We start from the raw sequence: 17,510 nt of genomic DNA, 5'->3' as shown, positions 1-17,510 counted from the left end.
GAGGCTGTCAGTGGGTAAACCCTGCAAGAAAATATACATCACCAGGCCTATACTGTCAACCAACCAAGAATTTAGCTTGGATAGTTTTTAAGGGAGAGGTTTGGCTATCACTTGATCTAAACTTGTTCTTTCCACCATCAATGTCTCTTCTGCCTCTAATATTGACTGTACCCAGTAGCTGCAACTTCATATCGCTGAGTTGCCGTTATTTCTGAATCACTTCTGTTGGGAACATCTCTATGTCCAATCCTTAAAGACCCGAAGGCATCTCGAAAATTTTGTGAACCAAAACAGTACAACAGAGGATCCAGACAGCTGTTCACTCCAGCTAAAATCCAGGATGCATAATATGCTGACTCAATCTGCAATAGAACATGGCATTTCTGGGGGTAGTATTTTTTAAACACAACTCCCACAGTTCGTACCACATTCAAAGGCAAAAAACACAGCCCGAATATCACCAGGCACATACCTATCATCCGCTGAGATTTCATCTTGACCTTCAGGCCTTTAGCTGTGCTGATGTTGAGATGAGTTAACGTGTTTGCCAGACGACCATAGCAGACAGCAGACACAAAGAAAGGGAGTAGGAATCCAAAGATAAACAGAAAGAAGTTAATGACAAAGTAGGTGTCTGTCAGGTTCTTCTGGTGAATGGAGAGGCATTGGCTGTTTCCCCTCTCTTTACTGGGAGGAAGTACAAAAGCATAAATTACAGCCTGGATCAGTAGCATAGACCAAACGCCTGCACACAGCTTCTTGATAAACTGCTTCCTTTTCATACAGGAGCTTCTGTTGAAGTGCACCACAGCCATGTACCGATGGATGCTGATGAGAGTGAGGAATATGGTACTGCCATAGAAATGTGAACTAAGCAGGGTGATCTTGACTTGACACAGAAACTGGCCAAAGGGCCAGTCATTGCCCATAGCAAAGTACACTGCCATCAAAGGAGTGACTGGGGTAGCGATGGCATCGCTGAGACCCAGGTGGAATTGCAGTATTGTTCCAGAGGTCCAGCGGGGCAACCGGCAGCAGAACACCCAAAGGCTGAAGATGTTGAGGAGGAAGCCCAGGAAGAAGACCAGACACAGGAGGATGGTGATGGATACATGCTGGTTCTCCCCAAGGCAAGCTCCAGAATTGTTGCTGCTGTTACCAAGCTGTGAGGACACCACCAGAGGATCCATGTTCTCAAAAACCTTCTTGTTTCTTACACCTGTGGGAAAAGAAAAGAATGGTGCACTTCAATATCAAGTATATTACAGAAATACAAATGTAAAAGTAAAAATAAATAACAGAACATTTTATTTTAAATTAATTGCAGTTTTTTTGATTCATTGTGTCAAGATAGGAAAAATGACAACAGTGGCGTGTGAATTGGGTAAAAATAAGTAATTGATCTATAAATGGTGACACGTGTGAGTATTATGGCTGTTAAGCTGAAGTAAAGAGGACAGTCTTAGTAAAAGTGTTTGATACATGCAGCAGGCACCATGGCCTCAGACTTAAATGTGCTAACTCTCATCCCTGCCACTTCACAATCGGCTGCAAACTGCCCCAGTGCATGCCGGAGGTCACGGCCTGATGAAACCAACAAAACCACATCATCAGCAATTGATAAACTAACTGGGAACATGTTCGACTTTTTGCCAAGTATGCATACACAACTCTCACTCTAGTTATATAAGTAACAAGTGGCTCGCACCAACAGCCCCGGTGCCCCGTACTCCCAAAGTACCACCCATAAGATCCCACAAGGGAGCAAACTCCCAGGATCCTTCCAGTAACCTTGTAAGAGTAAAGAATTCCACGACCTGGATGGAATCCACATTGTTCTTCCTGAATCCGAGGTTTGACAATTGGTCAGAACCTACTGGCATCCCTGGAAAAGATGTCATCTTGAAGACAGCATATGTCTCCAAAATCTCTCTGTATTTTTCAGCATTAATGGAGCCAGTATAGAAGTGGATGTTACCTTTTCCAAGGCACTGACACAACCCCAGACCATGACAGACCCTGGCTTTTGGACTTGTTGCTGGTAACAGTCTGGATGGTCCTTTTTATCTTTGGTCTGGAGCACATGGTGTCCATTCCTTCCAAAAAAGACATGAAATATCGATTCGTCTGATCACAGTACACATTTCCTCTGTGTGATGATCCATCCCAGATGCCTCTGAGCCCAGATCAGTCGACTGCGCTTCTGAGCACTGTTAACACAGGGCTTCCTTTTGCCACAGTACAGTTTTAAGCAGCATTTAAGGATGTAACTATGTAATGTAGTGCCTGACACAGGTGTGCCAAAGTAATCCTGAGCCAATGTGGTTGTATCACTCATAGAAGCATGACACCCAGACTCCATCACATCACCAGAAGTGCAGCACAGGTCAGCCACACCTTCATCAGTGGTGGAGGGGGGTCATGTAGGCAGCACATTACAAGGAATGATGTAAATTACACTACTAAAATGTGTTTGACTGGGGATTGTTTTTGGAAGGTCTTCTGGGAATAAACAAATATTGCAAATTAATAAATACATATGTCACCACTTTCCATACAACACATCACACAAAGGCTACATACAAGGTCCTTTAAAAAGCCATGCACAACGTTTTAAATAGTGAAACTTATCATTACTAATAATGCCTTTGAATAGGACACAGAACGGGCCATCTGTCATCACTAGTGAACTGAATAGTAAAGATTAATACTTGTCAATAGCATTAATTCGCATGAGGATTAAGGTATATGGCTCAGTTTCCCACATATACACACACTCATCACTTCTCCAAAGTGAGGTTTCCTGACATTTTCAAATGACTGTGGTAAGACTATATGGCAACCCAATTAACCTTAAAATACTTCACTTCAGTAAATAAAAGTACCCTGAGCATTTGAAATTATTACCAGTGTTATAAAGTAGGCCTATTTGTTTTTAATGATGGTGGCCTATTGCATATTGCTCTAATATTTCCCAAAGATGTTAAGCTGGGTTGAGATCTGGTGACTCTGAAGGCCTATATGGAAGCATCTGTGTTGCTTACATTTCTCCAGACACAACATATTCTACACCTTTTAATGCACAAGACACATCAAAATGACCCATATTTATTTTCAGTATTATTTTATCCATAATTGAATGTTTCATTGCAATATCTTTAAAGCAAACATATGTCATTACCTAGGACTTTAAGAAACAAGCTGTTACTTTCTTTGTTTTTTATTGCAAGTTGTTATTTTTTATTTTGGCATGATTTCCAACAGCCATGACAGCACTGTTCCAAAGTATTGTACTGTTTACTGCACCACATGTATTTGATAATTTGTCACTTTTCAAAATCTGATGAATAAACCTGAATACAGTATAATCAGACACCACTGATCCCTGATGGGACATTTACAACCTACCCAGCACTATGTACTGTACAGTAAAGTACTTCAAGTACATCTTTACCAGCTGCAACATTCAAGTGATGAACACAGTAATTCATCAATAATTATAATCCAATCATCTGATATAAATTATTATAAAATGTGCCAATATGAATAAACTTTTGGTACTTTCATTTGATGCTGATATACTTTTGTACTTTTATTTAAAGACATAAAGGCCTGGATGACCTGTAATTACTTCTAAAGTCCAACAAAATTGAAGTCATTGTACTTGGGCTTGAAAACCTTAGAAATCTGTCTAATCATATAGTTACATTAGATGACATAGCTATTGCCTCCAGTACTACTGTGAGGAACCTTGGAGTCATTTTTGACCAGAATATGTCCTTTAAATCACACATAAATCAAGTCTCTAGAACTGCCTTCCTTCACCTGTGCAATATTGCAAAAATCAGGAGCATCCTGTCTCAAAGTGATGCTGAAAAACTGGTCCATGCATTTGTTACCTCCAGGCTGGACTACTGTAACTCTTTACTATCAGGATGTCCCAATAATTCCCTAAAAAGCCTCCAGTTAATCCAAAATGCTGCAGCCAGAGGACTGACAGGAACGAGCAAGAGAGATCATATCTCTCCCATATTAGCTTCTCTCCACTGGCTCCCTGTAAAAGTCAGAATAGAATTTAAAATCCTTCTCCTAACATACAAAGCCCTTAATGACAAGGCTCCATCGTATCTTAAAGACCTTGTAGAGCCTTATCATCCTAACAGAGCACTTCGCTCTCAGAGTGCAGGTTTACTTGTGGTTCCTAGAGTCCACAGAAGCAGAATGGGAGGCAGAGCCTTTAGCTATCAAGCTCCTCTCCTATGGAACCAACTCCCAGTCTCAGTTCAGGAGGCAGACACCCTCTCTACCTTTAAGATTAGACTTAAGACGTTCCTTTTTGATAAAGCTTATAGTTAGAACTGGATCAGGTGACCCTGAGCCTTCCCTTAGTTACGCTGCTATAGGCTTAGGATGCTAGGGGGGCCTATGATGCTCTGAGTTTCTCCCCTCTCCCTATGCTTCTATATGCCACCATTACATGTATTTCAATCTTTTATTTTTAAGAGTTGTAAAAAAACCCTCCAAAAACCTGTTTTGTTTGTCATTGTGAAGTGTTGTGCGTAAATTGATGAGAAAAAATATTTTTAATCCATTAAAAGTCTGAATGAACAAAATGTTTTCTGAACCCATACACAGCATGCTTATATACTGATGTAGCAGAAAAAAAAGACATTTTAAATCCTCACCTACAGGTCCTTGCTGCTTATGTAGAGGTAATCTGAACTGTTCTTACCAGAGTTGAAGTCCTCAGTGTGTAGAGCCCAGTAAGCCACACTACATCAATGAACAGTTTCTTTCTCACTACCTGGATATATGGCTGCCAGGGACGTCACCCACTCAGGTCTACCCACACACTTGTTTTCGGTTTTAGTGAAGTGCTTCCCATGTATAACAGTACACAGAGGTAGTGCCTAAGATATGGCACTGCATTTTGTCACTTTGCCTGGAACACAGTGACACTGCTTTGTATGAGGTGTCTGTATGTTTCATTTATTTACAGGCATCTTGTACTACGGACACAATTCAAATGTAACACACTGATAGCCCAACTACATATGAAAATACTGTATATCTGGACAATGATGCAAGAGCACAAAGTTTACAAAAGTAATGATCTCCCTTGAAGTGCTGGAAGATCCTCTTAGACAAGCATCTAAAAAAACTAAACCATGGAAAAAAATAATCATACAGTCAGTAATGTAAAATGTCCTGTCTTTTTTTTTTAATTTGTGAAGCATCTGGTGTCTCAGAGAGGTGTGGTTGGTGTGGAGGGGGTGGTGGGGACAGTCACTGGGTGCAGCCCAAGATCCAAGGATGGAGTTTCCTCTGCTGGTGGAGGGCTCTTCTTCTGTGCCTCCAATTTCTCCATCAGCTGGGTGTAGAGCTCCTTCACTGGCTCGCTGCACTGTGGTCACCAGGCACAGCGTTAAACAGCGTTAGTACACTCCAAACTCCAAACACTGACATTTATGACAAGTGATTTATCTCATGCTGTGTTTTAAAGCTGCAATGTGAAGCTTATTGAAATAACATTAGTCTGTTGGTTTGTCCCTCTGGTGGACAAACTATGCAATAGCAACACTGGCAATGAAACAGCTCAACTATCTATGTTTGACTTGACATGACTTTAACTTCTTGTTGCTTACTTATCTATAATTAGCTTGTCTGATAAAACTGCCCCACCAGGGTATCAGATGGGATCTACTTATTTAATATTATGATTAATGTTACAAGGCGAATACAGACAGGTGAGAGGTTAAAGGAGAAATCTGGATAAATAAGTGCTCTGTTCCAGGATAACAGTGGCCCCATCCAGATGGCATGAGGGCTCACTGAATGGTTTGAATTAGGATGAAAATGGTGGGAATCATAAGCTATGGCCTTCACAGTCACTAGATCTCAACCTAGGTGAGCACCTATCATCAAAACGCAACATGGGGGAATATTTTTCTGGAAGAAAGGTGTTCATCCTTCCAGTACAGTTCAGATACTTGGAGAGTCAATGCCAGGGGGCACTACAGCTGTTCTTGTGGCACACGGTGGCCCAACACCTTACTAAGACATTTACTTATAGTAATTGGTTAGTTCTTTGTCACCCATTTGTAGTGGATTAAGGTTGTGTACAATGTGCTATGAGCGCATGACTGGACTGAATAGCAACAACACTGTCCAGAAATGCATTCATATGAATAAACTTGGCAACGTGGTCGTGATGCTCCCCTCCACCTTTGATGCTGATGAGGAGCTTCACAGTTGTGTGCACTCCAGTAGATGACCCCCTCGAATAAAGCCCAAGTCAGACAGGATATTGCCCTCCTCCAGTGTCACAAAAGTTGTTCTGAATGTCAACGTCAACTAAATTGAAAGTCATTTTAAAGGAGCTGGTGAAAAAACCCTTCCCTGCTGGAGAGCTTAGTATGATTAGTATTAGTATTATTTAACAGTTATTAATACCGACAGCTTTAAACTACTTTAACTTGCTTTGTCTTTCAGTGAATGAGTTAACGAGTGATCTATCAGGCTGGGAAAATCCTTTTCTACTTCCTCAGCTGCCACACAGAGCTAATCAGTTACAGGAAATACAACTCGATGTATGAAAGCTCAAAGACACTTGTAAAGTGTCTCTCTGGAAGAGACATAAATGACAGCAGTGAGTCTTCAGTAGGTGACTGGAGCTGCAACTCTGAATGAAATCAGGGGTGAAAAATCACAAATATATGATGATTTAAATCACTGATCAGCAAAGGTAATATTGAAATCACCCCACCCCCGAAAGGGAAATAAATTCTAGTCGAATAGGGATTAGCACTTTATATGTGGTTGATACAGATTGTGTATTTTATAGTGCACCGGTTTCTGATGTGATGAGACACAAGTTCTCAGCTTCTGGTGAACTACAGGATGGGGAGACCTCTTCCTGGTTTATCCAAACACTTCATCTACTGTCCATTTAAAAGCTGAATGCAGAAAAGAAGCCCACCTGCTTTGGAGGTTCCAGAGTTTTCATCAACGTTTCCATGTACGAGGGCAGCACTTTGTGGTGCAGATGCAGCAACATCCGCAGGGTGTGTCTGTGGACGTTCTCTTTACTGGAAAATATTCAGGCAGAAACCAGAACTGTCAGGAGACATGGCAGAGATGTTTGAATTCAGTGTAGCAGGAATAGGAGTGATGTTTGCAGATTGACCACTTTGTGTTTTAGCTAATAAACACATTCTGTGTATCTTCAGGTCACACTGACTATGGACATTTATTACAAAATCAGCCAGAATCAAGCCACCTGGAAAAAGAAGTAAGGAGGAAACCATCAAAGACAACTGAGCAAAACTCTTCTGATCCAAACTCTTCAGAGAGCAGGGTGAGATGTCCAGTCAGCAGGTGCAGGAAGATGTCCCCGAACGCCATGTCATTGTAGGTCTCCACTGTGGGGAACAGCAGAGGACAAACACTGCTGGATTATTTTATTACTGATCCTGGAGGCCTGGGCAGAAATTAAACTTACCCTAGGAACAAGTGTTAATTTCATCTGAGAAAACTATGAAGATAAATATGTGTGAAAGACCCTTTTCCATGATGAAAACAAGAATAAAACTAGAGTTACTGCTTCACAGTTGTATGACTCTGCTAACAAGTCAAATTCACAGGAAAGCGACAGACATGAGGATACAGTGACCCCTGACCACTAAAATCAAGTAAAAGACCATCTAGAGGTGTTGTCTCCCTACTGTACTAGCCTCCCCAAAATGATTCTCGATTCATAAAAACAAAGAAGGGCACTTGTGTGTCAAACCACTGATTCCTGTCTACTTCCCTAAATGCCAGTTCCTTTCTCTATTAGTTGCACAATGAATGAAATGTCACTTTTTAAATGATGTGTTTTCAACAAAACACATATCAATAGTGTCACTGGGAACCTGGAGCAAACAACAAACTACAAAAAAAGAAGCCAAAAATGACACATCAGAATTGTCTAGTCAAAAAGATGAAATGCCAGACTCCACTTTGTTTCTGCATTTAGGACTGTGACCTTTATGCTCTGGTTTCACATAAGGTTTCACATACAGTATTTTAGGACTTCTCACATCTCCCACTATTCAGAGGAAGAGCACTCACCCAGTGTAGGCAGTAGCCTCTGTAAGGCGTTCTTGTTCCTCAGTTTGGCGATGTGAAGGACATAGTAGAGACCCATTTCACAGGCCACTCTGTTCTCCTGCAGGTACCTGAGGAGGAGCAACCGCAACATAACAACACAATGAAAGCTCACCAGTTCCAACCAGAACCCCACCAAAACTAGAGAAACACATCAAGCAAGCAGTTAAAACACACGGTCAACCCTGGACATGGCAATTCTTTTTAAAGTGTGTGTAGTTTTTATTTGCTGGCCAGATATACAGCACATATATATTTAAATGTAACTGGTGTTTACCTCACTGTCTGTTAGTGAGGTTTGGACCATAGTTTTCCCTTCTCCAAAGTGTTGATGTAGGCTCCTGTGTGTGCTTTTCGTTTTAAACACTAAGCACTTCCTAAGTGAGAGTCAACACGTGCCTGGCATAGACATGAGCATGAGCTTCCTGTGCTGCACACGCTGTGCTTTCAGTGTAGACATAGCCAGTTTTATGCTTTAGTCCGTGGTGCTACGCCAGCCACCACCTTTTGTTAATGCAGCGTTATTAAGTTGAAAACAGGGATATGTAAACTGGATGGGTTACACAGACTGTGTTCACATAGATCTAAGGATGCTGTGCAGAACCCAGTTATTCTCTTATTCATATCAATAATTTAAACTAATAAACTTAATATTCTGGAATATTAAGAAGTTGGAATATCAAGAAATTACTGAAAAATACAGTGTGTCAGATTAACTTCCGTTTCTGTATGACAGCTATTTAATGAACATTTACTATAAGTAAAGATACAGTAAGTATCAGATCAGAATTGGTACTGGCAGATACTTATTAATAAGGAACTGTATCGTTATTGGGGCCAAAAAAACTGGATTGGGACATTCCTACTTGGTAACACAGCTCTCAGCTCCTGACACAGGGAATGCCTGCCAGTGTCTCTCCCTGCAGTGTTTTACCTGTTGAAGGCATCTGGTAGGGTGGTGGGGTATGACAGCGAGCTCTTCTCCTCGCTGGGAAGCTTCTGTTCCACAATGAAGGTGTGATCATCAACAACCACTGACATCATGGAAGGCAGGAAGCGGGTCACTACCTCCTGATCCTAAAGTCATTTTATGACAATAATGTAAAACAATCATCTTCACTGAGCCATTAATAACCAGAAGAAGGTGAAAACTGACTCAACCATTTAAATACAGATTGTATTTCTTAAGCAGTAGGTATAAAACTCAGGTGACACTCACCTGACGAGGCTCTTTAAAGACCTGGCTGTCGATCATGTCCCACGCCCCTTGACCCAATGACAGCATCCTCAGCAGCAGCATCAGGTCTGGACTGTCCTGCTCACACACACACACACACACACAGACACACACACACACACAATGACATGAAATTTTGATGACACAGTGGAGTGTCTGGGGAACTCTACAATGAAAACACTTTTAATGAATGTGGGAAAGCTCAGTGCCTTCTAGAATTCAAAGCAGCTTTCATTTGACACAAAAATAATGCACTAACACAATACAGTCTGTTGGGCACACTGAAATGGCAATGGCAAAGTAAATAGTCACATTAAAGAATGTCTAATAAGTCATTCAAACTGTAAACATGGACTTCTTTAATGAAAATCAATGATGAAATATGATAACTGTGTTTGGACTAGACTGGTGGGTGGGGCTGAAGTCAGCCACGAACATCTTTCTGTTCTGCTGCAGAAACAGACTCAACTCTATGCTAGTTTACCAACTGCAACTGGTAGTTTATAATTTTATTATTTACAGTTAATGCTACATTAAAATCAAAACCAAAGTTGCTGTTTATTATGTCGATCTCAATTTAAAAACTTCACACTAATGCTAGTCTTTTATTTCTGTTAGCTAATGTTGCCGGATGTCAACTCTTCAGTGCCTACTGGTGTTCAAACTAATTAACTGATCAAACAATTTTTGGTCCAAAATGTTTTATCTGCACTTTCCACATTGGTTAACCATTTGCTGGTTCTACCTTCCCAAATGAATGGATTTCTGTTTTAATCTATGTAAGACTATCACACAAAAGGAGGAACCAGAAGGATTAATGTCAGCTCTGAGAAAGCCTAATGAGCAGTTTCACTTTTTTTTTTATTTTTACATATTACAGAATAAAGAATTATTAAATGCAAAGCATTAGTCTTCTTATAACTAAGTAATTCTATTATTTAAAGTCATCATTCAGCCCAAATGGCACAATAAACAATGAATCAAGTGATATACAATGGCTGAACCAGTGCAGGCAATAGTGGGTAGGAGATTAAAGATGACTACAGCCTAGTTTTCATTATCCACAACTGTGGGGCGCAACAGTTAAATGTACCCGGTGCAGTTTTTTTGTAAATAAACACATACAGTATCGTTGTACACAATCTCAGTGGTCAAACAAAGCCATTTATTTTTTTAAGGCTAAGAAGCTGCATTGTTTACATCTGTGTTTGTTTGCTTGGAGTCTTCTTCCTTTTATTTGCTGGCTACACTGCTTGTCAAGTTTGGTGCCACATAACCACCATCTCCATCAGTACAATGCCATGATACCATAGGCATGACTGTCTGCATTGTCATGCATACTGTGCTCACCCGAGGTAAGGCATCCTGACTTAGCAGCTCTTGCAGATTCTTTATGATACTCAGGACCAGGGTGTTGCAGGCAAAAGGATCACACAGGATCATGGACAGGTCCCTAAAATACACACAAATGTATTTGTCAGAGATCAGAGATGATGAGCTCTGTTCATATACTGTACCATCCCCTCGTGTTACCCGAGGACTTGCTCCTGCCCTTTCTTCACTCCATCCAGGAAACCTTGCAGCTCTCTGGCTCGCTTGCCATCCACAAACTTCTCACGGATGCAGGCGTCCAAACACCAAGTGAACTGCCACAGCACATGACATAAACACACAAGAGAAAACATGTAACACAAAGCTAAAACACAGGAAATACAGTGTTTGGGACTTTTCAGTGGTATGATACTGTAGGTATGGTGATCCTCCCATCATGGTTTGTGTTCTTACCTTATGGCAGGGGTCTACAGAGCAGATCTCACTGATGTCCAAGTCGTGAAGAGACATCAGCAGCTCGGCTCTTAGTGTGCAGTAGTGAACATTTCGTGTTCGCAGGAAGAGGGTGCGTAAAAACTGTAGCACCATGTCGTACAACTTCACGTTCTTTCCAATCATCTGGGTCAGCTTCAGGACCACCTACAGTGTACAGACAACTGAACAGTGAACAGCAGCTCGGCCCACTGGAAATCATTTACTCGGTATGAAATTTCTTAGAAATCAAATGACTGTGACTTACCTCGCCTTGGCGCCGTGCTTTGGGAGAAGGGCTGAAAAAATTGTGAAGGATGGAGAGGTCGCTGCTGAACAGAGCTGCTTCCTTTTCCACAATGTACTGCTTTAGGAGGGGTGAAACTTCATCTCCAAACAGAGCCTGGTTGTCTTGCCAGATCTGCCTTTTCACCTCCACAGCACAAACCTTGTACAGTTCCTTGTCAGCCATGACCATCTTCAGTTTCTTCTCTGGCACCTGCATGACAGAACATATACGGTGAGTTCTTCAACATCTTTTGCACAAGGAATTTGAAGATTTTGATTAGCTTGGCTAGACTTGCTCTCTCAGAGCTCAGAGGAGAGAGCTGAGCTGTACTTTGGTACACCCGTGTCATGCACTACAATATGTAGTTACATCCATAAAACCTGCTTAAAACTGTACTGTGTCAAAGGAAGCCCTATGTTAACAGTGTCCAGAAGTGCAGTCGACTGATCTGGGCTCAGAGGTGTCTGGGATGGAGCATCACACAGTGGAAACCTGTACTGTGGTCAGACCAATCAGTATTTCAGGTCTTTTTGTGGAAGGAATGGACGCCATGTGCTCCGGACCAAAGACAAAAAGGACCATGCAGAGTGGTACATCCCAACTTTTTCTGGTTTGGGGTTATAAAATGAGGACTTCACTTTGTATTCCGCTTATACAATAGTAGTTTAATAAAACGCTCATACAGTCTCTGTTACCGGCTGATTTTGTTGCAAGGAGCATTGTGATCCTTAACTTGCATGTGTTGCTCAGTTCTGTGTGTGTGAGGAGCACAGCCCTTTTTCATCTAAACAGACACAGAAACAGGGCGGTTCTTGTCACTTTTTTCTCTCTAGACATTCACTTCTGGTTGGTGAGTGACCATGGGAGCAGTACTGTTGCCACTTAAGCATATATACTGTACAGTCATCTATACTATACTATATCATGTTTAACTGTGTGTAACCAACTGTTAAAAAAAACACACCTACACATAAAGCTGATTTTATGGCCATCAGTGAATAACTGTGTAATACTGTCACTATGTGAAGACTGACCCAACAGTGGATAAAGAACTGGACTCTTTGTGGTAAGATAAAACCCTTTGTGAATGCTGACACTGCTCACATTAACAGGAAAACACCCGGCCCTCGTTCAACCCGGGGCAGAAGGAGGGTCATTAGAAAAGGTCAGCTTACACTCATTGAACTATTCAAATAAACCAGTGATGGACATGTGACCTGCATCCTGGTGTCGGTGTGAATGTGGTGTTACATTCTGGGACAGTGCACTTGAATGCACTTAATAAATGCAGACTGTGTGGTCAGCACATCTGGATATAGCACTATTGCGATATTCTGTCCCAGAAATAGCCATAAAAACACTTACCTTGGGGAGATGCTTCAGCACCTGCATTACCACCGGCTGAATGGACGGCATTTTGACAAGTGGGAAGCTCTTCTCCAACAGCTCTTCAAGCTTCCCATATCTGTGAAGTAGATGGAAGAAAACAAAGCATAACAACATCCAAGCTGGATCCTTCAAAAGATCTTACTCAATGTCACAAACAAGCGATGACAGTGCACCTGTCCTCTTCCTTTCCCTCTGCAATGAGAGCAACTCGCTCCATCAGCTTTTCTCGAAGCTCGTCAAAGACAGACTGATGGAACTCCAGTCGAGGCGTTCCATGGAGGTCGAGGAAAGGAAGAGCAGACTGGAGAGTCGGCAGCAGGATGCCATTTTCCATCTGCAGTCATGTAATGCATCAAAGACACATCAGGGATTAGTTCAACCTGTCAATCTACAGCTGGTCTAGTCAGCAGTCAGCTGCATAAATGTTCCCATGCTTATTTACAATGGCTGATGTCTGACATTTAACACACCAGTGACATTTTTTAGAATATTCCCAAATAAACAGTCCTCCAAGCATCACTCTATTGAAGAACTGCATCTTATTTGATTGACGTTACAAATGAACCTAGTTTACATTGTAAAATTTAAGATTAAAATCCAGTAAAATGCGTGTAGGCTACTGGCTTGCATGAACTGGATCTCTGCCTAAACACACAGTATTTTAAATAGCCGATGTTGAACTGAGACTGTTTCCATTTGGAGAAAGGACAGAGCCTACCAAGATAAATGTCAGCGGAACTTTTACACAGCATAAAATGTGGAGATTAAATATAAAGTGAGAGACGTAATCTTGTGTTCAGATGTGTTATGATCATTGTATTTGAATTTTTTTAAATATTCTGCACAGCAATCAGTGAAATTTCAACCAAAAAGTTGCATAGTACCCCACTTTGTCACATCGGTTTCAAAATTAGCACTATTAATCAGTCATGATGGCTGACATACTGTAATACTGCCGTGATGGCTTACATATACATGGTAAATTAATGTTAGTGGGCTATAAATTTCCATAGCTGTACATAATGACATCTGCTCTGTTCTCCCTGTGCCTGCGTGGGTTCTCTCTGGGTACTCCAGCTTCCTCCCACAGTCCAAACACATGCAGCTTAGGTTGACTGGTGACTCTAAATTGCCCCTAGGAGTGAGTGTGTGTATGTGTGGTTGTCCATCTCTAAGTGTCAGCCCTGTGACAGACTGGCGACCTGTCCAGGGTGTACCACGCCTCTCGCCCAATGTAAGCTGGGATTGGCTCGGGCCTCCCTGCAGCATAAATAATGTATGGATGGAACATCATGGATCGTGCCCCCTACAACCCCATCCAGACCAAACTAACTCTGGATCAAATACCACTATACTTAGACTTAGTCAAACCTGGTCTTCAATAACAAGAGACTCCAGAAACTGACCAGATAATCCCAGAAACACTTAACTTGCAGACAATACAGGGCACTGAGAGGTTAAATACCCTGTTCATCACCTGGCTAATACATCCCTTCAATGAAGATGATGGTGGCAGCATCATGCTATAGGGGACTCGAGGTGTGTTTGCCACAGGAATGATGACAGAATGACATTCACAAAAGCCGACATACATATTCATGAAACACACAGTTGTATGCATAGGTCTGGCTAACCTCTGGACAAATTACATGTTGTACTGATTAGTTAAAAGAAGTGAATAACACGAAAGTAGCAAACTGTCATTAAAACTGAGCTTTTCATCAAATGCTAATGCTTAAAAAACTAAGCAATAGACTGAGGATCTGAAATGAAGCGATCACAATCAGCCCAGGTGTGTCTGGAGGGAAAAGCAGCAGCATTAGGTGAACAGAACATCTCCAACAGTTTAGCAAAAGGGTGGAAATATCCTGCTATGGAGCTGTGTGACAGCCAGTGACTTCATCCACAGTGAAATACTTGGAGAAACACAAGCTGAAGCCGGGGTTGGGTTTGGGTACTCTGAAACGTACCCTAATACTACCCAACATTCAAATAGCAGACGGCATTACTCTGTTATAATGACACTGGCATATATTCCATGTCCTCTTGTCTCCTCTCCTTGTCTGCACGAGACGCTGTACGTCGGTCTCGCGCACCTGCGCAGGAGGGGCAGCAATTTGTAAGACATTTAATTGTGGGCTGACCAAAGTTAGCTCCCAAAATCACAATTTTCAATATTCTTCCATTTCAGCAACTCAATATGCAAACTACGGAACACGTGTCGCATATTTTATCTACATTTTATTTTAGTCTTTCACTGCAACAGTGCCAAAAGTAGCTAACCTTACTTAAAACAGGCAGCTTACAAACCATACTGCACCTGTTAGATGACACTAACACTAGTTAATTTACATCATTTGTGTCACCTAGGCGCAATAGGCTGGCATTCAAATGTCGGCTTATACAAACCCCTAGCGGAACTGTATCCGCACACGAACTGCGTGATCTCAGCACGGACGTATCCAGTCGACGCACTTTCCGATTTCTTTTTCGCGGGGATTTATTTTGCTGATCGCCACCGAAGTATAAGTAGAATTAATTTATACCTGTCTAAGAATCTGCCTGTGAAATTTCATCCAAATACATTAATATTCACATGTCTAATTACTAATATTATTAAAAGCGCAATAAGAATGCTAAAGGCGCCCTCTCTCCACCTGTAAAATATAGGATCTTATTGTGAAGGACGGAAGCGAAAGTGTTTTTAGCATTACTGTTCACTTGGCTGATACAGGCACAAGGTAATACCCATGGATATATTAAGAAAACGCAATAAAACACAGTACAAACCAGACGCGCTTTGCGTGTACAGCACAGAGATAAGAGGTCCGTGAAGGGACAATATCAGCTCACTGCTGAATCTCCGGCGTTAACACTCTTTTGTCACCTCTAGCTAAAGCAAATCTAAAATAAATGAGTAACATAATATATGGCTAGAAATGGAAGAAGCTATACTAAAATTATATACCATTATATTGATCAAAAAACGTTACACGCTCTTTTATATTTGCAGTTAGAACCTTTAACAGGATGTTAACTAAAATATGTCAGTGAGAGGACACAATTATATTTACCTGAAACTGATCAATGGCTTTCAGAGGCTCTGTGCAGTTGGTGAGAGTTTCCTTAAGATCCTCGCCGTTGGATATCCCGAGCTCAGGCAGCCCCGCAAACATTTTCGTTTCGGTTTAATCATTAATCTACTTGAACTAAGTATGAATAAAGTATTCTAACATGTGATTTTGCAAAGCAAATGTTTTCGTTTGCTACAGCACACACAAACACATCATCCTTTTCGCTGTCAAAGCAAAACTTCCTGTGTTGTAGCTCTGTAAACAGTCCGTTGGAGGTTTGAATATAAAAGAAGTGTCCACCCATTACAGAAATATTTAATCATTGTCTGGTGTCTTCAAGTGACTTTAGGCACATGAAAACTGTGTAGGCTAGCTAATGCTCTGATCAATAAGCCAAGGAACAAAAATACAGACATAGGTAGCCAACAGAATCTCAAGAACCTATTGTCAAACCTAGCCCCAGTGAACTTTTGTTATTTAATCTATGGTTCAGAAGCTGTAGCAAGTTTTGTGTCTTCATGTTGCCTCGGGTTTTGTCTGAAGCACAGACAGCATGAGCTGTTTCTGTCGCAACACCTAATATGGGGTTTGTAATGGGTGTATTACACAATAAATGTGGAACATTTAAAAAATGCAGTTTATTGTTTAGTTTCATTTTATACACATTGATGTGAGTTTCCACAAGCAAGCAGAAAGTGTATGTGTTAGCAAAGAAATTGTGTAGAACATATTTTGTTATTTCACTTACACATACACACAACAAAAAAAATAATCACAATGTCCCAGTCTCAGTCTGGTTATAATAACTTCATCCTTTCTGTCAGACCTCGCATTCATTATTTTCAATTTACAGTTTTTCTCAAATGCTAAAACACAAAAGCCAATCCTCTAAACCAAATGACCAGTTGTCTAAACACATTTACTAAATCTAGCCATCATTTTCCAATATCATAAACACATTTCACATGAAGACACAATTCACAAAACACAATCCTCCGTTCTCATAAATCTTAACACATTTTTCTTTGCTAAAACACAAGTTGCAAAAGAACTCTGCTCATATTCTCAAATGAAAGCTCATGTGGTGCAAAATGCTTGCCACAGTCAGCAATATTTGAACACAATGAACACACCTGGCGTCATTCATTACACACAACGACTCCAAATTGAAGACACTTGTTGCTAATGCTGTGACCACATGTACAAAAGCAAGTTCAGAGTGCACAGTTTGCTGAAGATTCCAAACAAACACAATGGATGAAGGCAGAATCAGGGGAAGAGGAATTCGAGTCAGAGGAGGGAGAAGAGCTGGCCATGGAAGAAGAGGAGCAGGCCAACGAGGAAGAGGAGTTCAAATCAGAGGAGGAAGAGGAGCAGGCCAACAAGGGAGAGGAGAAGGTCCAGGAGGGAGAGCAAGACAACCTCGCACCATCATTACGGACGAGATGCGAGCAACAGTCATTGACCATGTCATTGTCCATGGCATGACAATGGCTGAAGCAGGACTACGAGTCCGTCCAAACCTGAGTAGGTTCACCGTGGCCACCATTATCAGGGCATTCAGACAACA

At 41.3% G+C, this 17,510-nt stretch overlaps 1 protein-coding gene across 1 annotated transcript; it reads right to left on the bottom strand.

The window, feature by feature from the left end:
• Window positions 1-4,665: 4,665 nt before the first annotated feature.
• Window positions 4,666-16,209, bottom strand: nelfb (negative elongation factor complex member B). Its single transcript, XM_020599322.1, has 13 exons — window positions 15,941-16,209; window positions 13,040-13,200; window positions 12,843-12,942; window positions 11,457-11,687; window positions 11,171-11,356; window positions 10,919-11,031; window positions 10,736-10,838; window positions 9,368-9,463; window positions 9,083-9,225; window positions 8,113-8,219; window positions 7,280-7,421; window positions 6,980-7,088; window positions 4,666-5,404 (listed from the first exon to the last, which is right to left on the bottom strand). The coding sequence occupies exons 1-13, from the start codon at window positions 16,040-16,042 to the stop codon at window positions 5,246-5,248; spliced, it is 1,752 nt and encodes a 583-aa protein (XP_020454978.1). The 5' UTR covers window positions 16,043-16,209; the 3' UTR covers window positions 4,666-5,245.
• Window positions 16,210-17,510: the final 1,301 nt, after the last annotated feature.

This window comes from Monopterus albus, unplaced genomic scaffold (genome assembly GCF_001952655.1).
Source record: "Monopterus albus unplaced genomic scaffold, M_albus_1.0 scaffold40.1, whole genome shotgun sequence".
Taxonomy (NCBI): domain Eukaryota; kingdom Metazoa; phylum Chordata; class Actinopteri; order Synbranchiformes; family Synbranchidae; genus Monopterus; species Monopterus albus.
Note: the sequence above shows the minus strand (reverse complement) of the source record. Positions and strands in the feature narration are given on the sequence as shown.